At 31.9% G+C, this 7,211-nt stretch overlaps 1 protein-coding gene across 1 annotated transcript; it reads left to right on the top strand.

Moving 5' to 3' along the window:
* Window positions 1-1,323: 1,323 nt before the first annotated feature.
* Window positions 1,324-5,408, top strand: LOC145058350 (Clathrin adaptor complexes medium subunit family protein). Its single transcript, XM_079006270.1, has 13 exons — window positions 1,324-1,426; window positions 1,700-1,793; window positions 2,516-2,610; window positions 2,796-2,999; window positions 3,084-3,200; window positions 3,294-3,549; window positions 3,637-3,740; window positions 3,820-3,924; window positions 4,010-4,104; window positions 4,728-4,815; window positions 4,921-4,981; window positions 5,065-5,138; window positions 5,207-5,408. Exons 2-13 carry the CDS (start codon window positions 1,736-1,738, stop codon window positions 5,303-5,305), a joined length of 1,356 nt encoding a protein of 451 aa, XP_078862396.1. The 5' UTR covers window positions 1,324-1,426; window positions 1,700-1,735; the 3' UTR covers window positions 5,306-5,408.
* Window positions 5,409-7,211: the final 1,803 nt, after the last annotated feature.

Below are 7,211 nucleotides of genomic sequence, written 5' to 3' on the forward strand. Positions count from 1 at the left end.
AGCTAAATCGGCTAATGGTAAAGGTTCAGGCATACCCGAATGGGTGGTTTGTGTTTCTTTAAAATCTGAAAAATAATAAGGAAACTTTTCCTCTTTTGGCTTTCGGAGTTTTAGGGGCTCAGCTTCCTCATCTTCACCTTCAATATCATCCCCATCAAATTCAGTGATATTACGAAAATGTTCAAATGGCTCTCCATGTGGAATTGTATTACCATCATCAACCAACGAGATTAGTTTTTCTGCATCATTTGCAAATTCATCAACATCATCTACTGGAGAAGCATGATCAACAACCTTACCTTTATACCTAAAATCACCCCCATCTATAGGGTCATTGTAAGAAAAAACATGTTTGTTGTCATAGATATATAAATTACAAATTTGGTTACTTCCAACACTGGAAGACCCATTGCCACCATAATGATTTTCCCCGAAAATCGATGAATACCACTTCCCATAACATTATTAACAACATACAAATGCATTGTGTTAGAATGCATATTAGTAACAAAACTAATAAAATATCTGACTTCATGGTTGTCGAGAAATTGCATAATTATATTTTATCCAAGACATTGAAAAGATAGACATATTTGATTAGTGTGTAACTTGGACTTGGAAACAACCAACGTAATTAACCCAACAAAAATTTGATATTATTGTTTATATCTACACCAAAGCATGTATAGTTTGGAGAAATATATACTTTATAGATCCCTTGATACACTGTCATTGCCCTCTATTAGAAACCGACACTCGAAAAATATGTCTACATACTCATTCTTTTAGATTGTAGACAAATTGAGGAACAAATAGACAAATATATACCGCATGTAGCTTGTGGATGAACAAATAACATACAAGTACCCTAATTTTACTACTCCAGAACAGTAGTCTGTAATGTTCATATATTCTAGATTTAAGTCTAAAATACACTTTTCTAGTCCGCAACGTACGAGTGTCAGATACCAACCCCAAATCCTACCAACCACCACTGAATAAACACAAATACTCCGAAATATCGTATTCTGGAAGATATTGTCCGGAATCATTGTGTGAGTCCGGAACGTACAATTGTCAGATTTCAGACCCGATACCTTCCAGCGACCCCAAGTCCGGAATGAGAGTAACTACTCCATAATATGATATTCCGGAGAAAATGATTATTTTTTAAATACAATTTTAAAGTAAATTATTTTTATTATAATAGATAGATTAATCAATTTCCCTTATTATTTTCTTTAATTTATCTAAATCTAATTTTATCAATTAATTATTTATAAAATTCACTAATGTGTGACTATTGCAACTTGTCATCGGAATAAATTAGTTTATACTTGATGGTCGCCACGAGAGGTATCGTCGATTTAGAAGTCTTTGGAGAGGCTTTGCAAGACACTGCAACCGGTTGTCGTCTCCGAATACTGTATGTTCATCAGATCTCGTCATTCTAGCCTTCTCTGCTGTATAATCGTTGTTTAATTCCTTCACACACTGTCTCTATCTGCGATTTACATAAAAGGGAATCGGTTTTTGTGAATCATATTTTTGCTATTCTGGTTGATTCTAAATTAATTGTTAAATGTATTACTCTTTGGCTCTATACCGAAAAATCGATAATTGTAGCATATAACAATTTGTAAGTAATGCAAAAGAATTCATTCAAATCTAATCGAAGTTTCTTTTTTGCTTGTTACAGAGAGATTTGAATCAGGGAAGATACTTTTTCGGTAACATGATCTCGCAGTTCTTCGTATTATCGCAGAGAGGAGATAACATCGTTTTTCGTGATTGTGAGTTCTCGCTGTCAATGCGTGCATGTGTTTGTGTTAGATTTCATATAATCGATGTAATTGGGAAAAATTATGCTACTCTATCATTCTTAGCTGCTTGCAATTACGAACAACCGGAATAATGACCTAACCTAATTTTCACAATTCAGTGAATCCATCAAGGAATACCTCCATTACGAGACCCAGTTTTCAGTTGAAAAGTTTTTTAGGTTAAGAATGATGCTTTTGGGGATTGGCATCTCAATTTTGAGTTCAATTCGCATACAGATGGCTTAAAAGCTTTCATTTTTTGATTCATTAAGCTCAATTCCTTGCTGATTTTAGGCATTCGAGATATTAGGCATCCACTTAATGATCACTTCACACATTCTGTAGCAAATAGGCACACAAAAACAAATACAATGGTTAAGAGTTCATTCCACTTCTTTATGATCCCTAAACATGTGAATTTAAAGGCTCTCTGTTCAATTCTTTTTGAAAGATCATCTTGATTGGCAAGTTGTGCATGCTGAGGGATTTCAATGTAGCTATAAAAGTGGAGTTAGATGAACTATAAATGAAAACAGAGACTAAATAGGGATTTCAATCTGTCTGAAAGTGTAGTTAGTCTATCTATAGCTTGTATACATGCACTTTCAATCTTTAGCTGATAGTTTCAGTTAAAGCTCTTAACAATTTGCTTCTTCATATATCTTTTCCTCTTGCTTTTTCCATTGATGCAGATCGTGGAGATGTTCAAAAAGGAAGTGCAGAGATATTCTTCCGTAAAGTAAAGTTCTGGAAAGAAGATGGTGAAACCGAGGCTCCACCTGTCTTTGTAGGTACCTTCTAAAGTGTACTCTGTTACCTTTCTTATATTAAATAGATCTTTAAGTCACATAGAATGTGGATATACATGTACTTGATTTCTTATGATAGAATGTGATTCTATATACTCATCTATACATTCTCTGTTTTTTGCATCTTTTGTCATTACTTGTTTTACTTGATTTGTTATGACAGAATGTGGATGGAGTGAACTACTTTCATGTAAAAGTGGTTGGATTGCTATTTGTTGCAACCACTCGAGCAAATGTGTCACCTTCTCTTGTGTTAGAGCTTCTACAAAGAATAGCACGTGTCACAAAAGATTACCTTGGCATCCTCAATGAAGATTCCATAAGAAAAAACTTTGTCCTTGTGTATGAATTACTTGATGAAGTTATTGTAAGTCTTTTTCATCTACTTTACTCATTTCAAGTCTTTTTCATCTATCTTATCTTACTATCTACTTATTTTATTTGAACTCAGGATTTTGGTTATGTGCAAACAACATCAACTGAAGTTCTAAAGTCATCTGTATTTAATGAGCCAATCATGGTTGATTCAGCACATATGCCACCTCTTGGTCCTGCTGCTCTCTTTATGGTATATACTTATTACTTATTACTTAATTAAGTTCTTATCTTTATGAAATTTGAATTTGATTATTTTCTAACTTTTGATGTTTGATGAATGTAGCAAGGGAACAAAAGAATGCCAGGGACAGCTGTCACGAAATCAGTTGTGGCTAATGAACCTGGGGGTAGGAAAAGGGAAGAAATTTTTGTGGATATAATTGAAAAAATTAGTGTTACATTCAGCTCAAGTGGTTATATTCTAACTTCTGAGATAGATGGCACTATTCAAATGAAAAGTTATCTTTCTGGGAATCCTGAAATCCGATTGGCTCTTAATGAGGATCTGAATATAGGAAGAGGTGGCAGATCAGTATATGGTATAATAATATAATAATATAATAATATTCATTTTTCCAAAACTAAAGTATATATTTCTTTAATATATTCTTGTAATTTGAATACAGACTATGGTGGTTCTAGTGGATCAGGAGCAGTTATACTGGATGATTGCAATTTCCATGAATCTGTGCATCTTGATAGTTTTGATGTGGATAGAACTTTGACTCTTGTAAGTAATTTTAATAAATTTTATCTTTTTTTTTTTTAAAATAAAACACCTGACTTTATATTTTTTGGTTTAAATTTAGGTGCCTCCTGATGGTGAATTTCCTGTCATGAATTATCGAATGACTCAAGAATATAAGCCACCTTTCCGTATTAACACATTAATTGAAGAAGCGGGATCACTTAAGGTAGATATTTTATTTATTTTATATTTTTATTAAAGATTACTATATTATACATGATGAATTAATTATATGTGTTTTTTTTAATAAGGCTGAGGTGATTTTGAAAATACGTGCTGAGTTTCCTCAAAATATCACTGCAAATACAGTTGTGGTTCAGATGCCACTGCCAACTTACACATCCAGGTACTTATTAGTTATGTACAAAATTCGTTTTATAATCTTAATTAATATTTAATAAATAATAATATCCTCCTAGAAAGTTGAGTGTTTTGATGATTCAATTCGATAACATTTAAGGTAATCATAGCCATGTAAGTCTCCAAAATGAACACCTAGATGCAATACATTCCTCCAAAACAATAAATAAAGAGACAATCTTTTGTGAGGAACAAGCTACTTTTAAAACAATCTTTCATTCTCGACTCTGAAATCTAGTTGTTGTAATATTTTAATGTCATTAAATAATCATTTATAAACCTATTCGTATTTCCAAACTTTAGAATATGAAGCTTTGCATTAGAAGAACATATTAGTGTAATAATGTATAAACAAGTGTTATAACAACAATATTTGTTATTGGGTAGGGTGAGGTAAGATGTAGATAATCATGCCTCTGATAGGAATCGATAACCGGATTCTAAACAAACCAATAGAACAGTAAATGGAATTGAAAAGATTAACTGAAAGCAAATGATTCAAAACAATCAGAAAGGAATTCTAATTTTTCATAATTTCACTTCCTTACTTTCAATCTTCGTACTCATTTCCAATGTTTTAATGCTATTTTTTTTTTTGATATTTTTTAGAGTTAGTTTTGAGTTGGAACCCGGAGCAGTTGGACAGATGACCGATTTCAAAGAGCCAAATAAGAAACTCGAGTGGGGGTTAAAAAAGGTATTTCACTTCACAAATCACATCCCCTCCTCCTCATGTTCTAATCTTCCACCAATTATTTAAATTTTATGGAGTTAATTACTTACATCAAAAATTTGATTCCAGATTGTTGGTGGATCTGAACACACACTTCGTGCCAAACTAACGTTTTCACATGAATCACATGGTATGTGATTGCTAAAACCTTAATAAAAACTTTTAAATAAATCATATAATATTAGTATTAAACGTTTTCTTTTGCAAAAATAGGTAACATAACAAAAGAAGCTGGCCCTGTCAGCATGACCTTCACCATACCAATGTACAACTGCTCAAGACTCCAGGTAAATTAATTAATTAAATAATCAAATAGTTTCAACTTTCAACTTATATTAATCCATTTCTTATATAGGTGAAATACTTGCAAATTGCAAAAAAGTCAAAAACTTATAATCCGTATCGTTGGGTGAGATATGTTACTCAAGCCAATTCATATGTTGCGCGTATATGATGATGTCTCCTTGTCTCTCTTTACACTTTTCATGTTTGTGTAACAATAGATTTCTTTTTAATGTTGAGACTTTTAAATTACTTCAAAAATCTTCAACGTACTATATGTTTTTTTTTTTTTTGATATATTGATGTTAAAAATATGTTCTAGAAAGTATATTTTATTTATAAATTCATTCCACGTGCGAATTGAGTATGTGGTTCTAAAGAAATTGAGTGGGAATGGGAATGGGATGTTCGATTTTGGACTGCCTCCCCACTTAAAAAAATAAGTGCTATAATTGAAACGCACTCACTCGATATAAGTGGTTCCATTGACCATATATGGACAGCTTGTCGAATAACGTATTTGAAATGATATAAAATTGCTCCACAAAAAACCGAATATCAAACCAAAACGAATTTCGACCAAACCAAATTTAAATTTTTTGTTGTAATATCAACCAATTGATCGATTCATGAGATGTTATTGTGGTTTAAAGGTTCGATTTGTACAACAAATAAATGAAGGCTGATCCGATGATTCAAACTCATTTACAAGTCAGCGAAACGGGCATAGTCATCATTTCAAACTCACTAAGCATCTTCTAGATTGATGTTGTATAATTCTTCATTTACTTGTTGTACAAATTGAGTTTCTAAACCACAATAACATCTCCTGAAATGGTGAGTACGCCCTTTTCACTGACTTTTAAGTGAGTTTGAACCTTTAGATTGATCTTCAGACATTATTTGTGAGAAATACTCTGATGAGAATTAAAACATTATAATAAAAAGTGTCACCTAAAAGGCTGAGTGGAAACCACGCCATTTGTTGCAATGTCAACAGGTTGTTCAGTTACCATCAATCTAGCGGCCTAAAGGGTTACCAAACAAATGATATGACAATATTATGATGTAGAAACCACATCAAATCTTATATGGTAGAATTGAGTTCAAATATAGGGTTTACATCGAACCCAATTTCACATATCTTTTTAGGCCAATCCAGTAGTTCAAACTCACTTAAAAGTCAACAAAAAGGGCATACTCACCATTTTAAGTGACATTTTTTTATTATAATGTTTAATGTTTAAGTCTCGTCAGAGTATTTCTTCACAAATGGCGTCTGAAGGTCAATCTAGTGGTGTTCATACTCACTTAAAAGTCAGTGAAAAGGGCGTACGTACCCTTTCAGTAGATGTTATTATAGTTTAGAATCTCGATCTGTACAACAAGTAAAGAAAGACCCTTACAATGTTGATTTAGGATATGCTTAGTGAGTTTGAACCACTAAATCGACCTTTTAGGGATCTTTATTTATTTGTTATACAAATCAAGCTTCTAAACCACAATAACATCTCTTGAAAGAGTGACTATGCCCTTTTCGATGACTTGTAAGTAAGGTTGAACCATTGGACCGACCTTCATATATTTGTTGTACAATTGAGCTTCTAAACCACAACAAAATCTCCTGAATCGGTTAATTGCTTGGCATTGCAACACAATTTTAAATGTAGTGACATAACCGAGAAACAAAACTCAGTGTCAAAATCGAAATTTTGTGGTAATACAGTGACTTTCTAGTAATTTAAAACTCGGTGTCAAAAATGAAATTTTATGTAAACTTAGTGACTTTATTGAAAAGTGGTTACCGAGAGAACATGGAAAAACAATCATTTGATTAATATTGCAATAAAATTGTAAACATAGTGACATAATTGAGAAAAAAAAAACTCGGTGTCAAAATCAAAATTTTATGGTAATATAGTGACTTTCTTGCGATTTGCCCTTAGTTAAATGTTATATTTCTTTATACGTTAAAAAATAAATAAAGACATATTATGATATATATATATATATATATATATATATATATATATATATATATATATATATATATATATATATCTTATAAAAAGTAATTT

This window comes from Lactuca serriola, chromosome 6, assembly GCF_051521515.1.
Source record: "Lactuca serriola cultivar US96UC23 chromosome 6, Lser_US96UC23_V15, whole genome shotgun sequence".
Taxonomy (NCBI): Eukaryota; Viridiplantae; Streptophyta; class Magnoliopsida; order Asterales; family Asteraceae; genus Lactuca; species Lactuca serriola.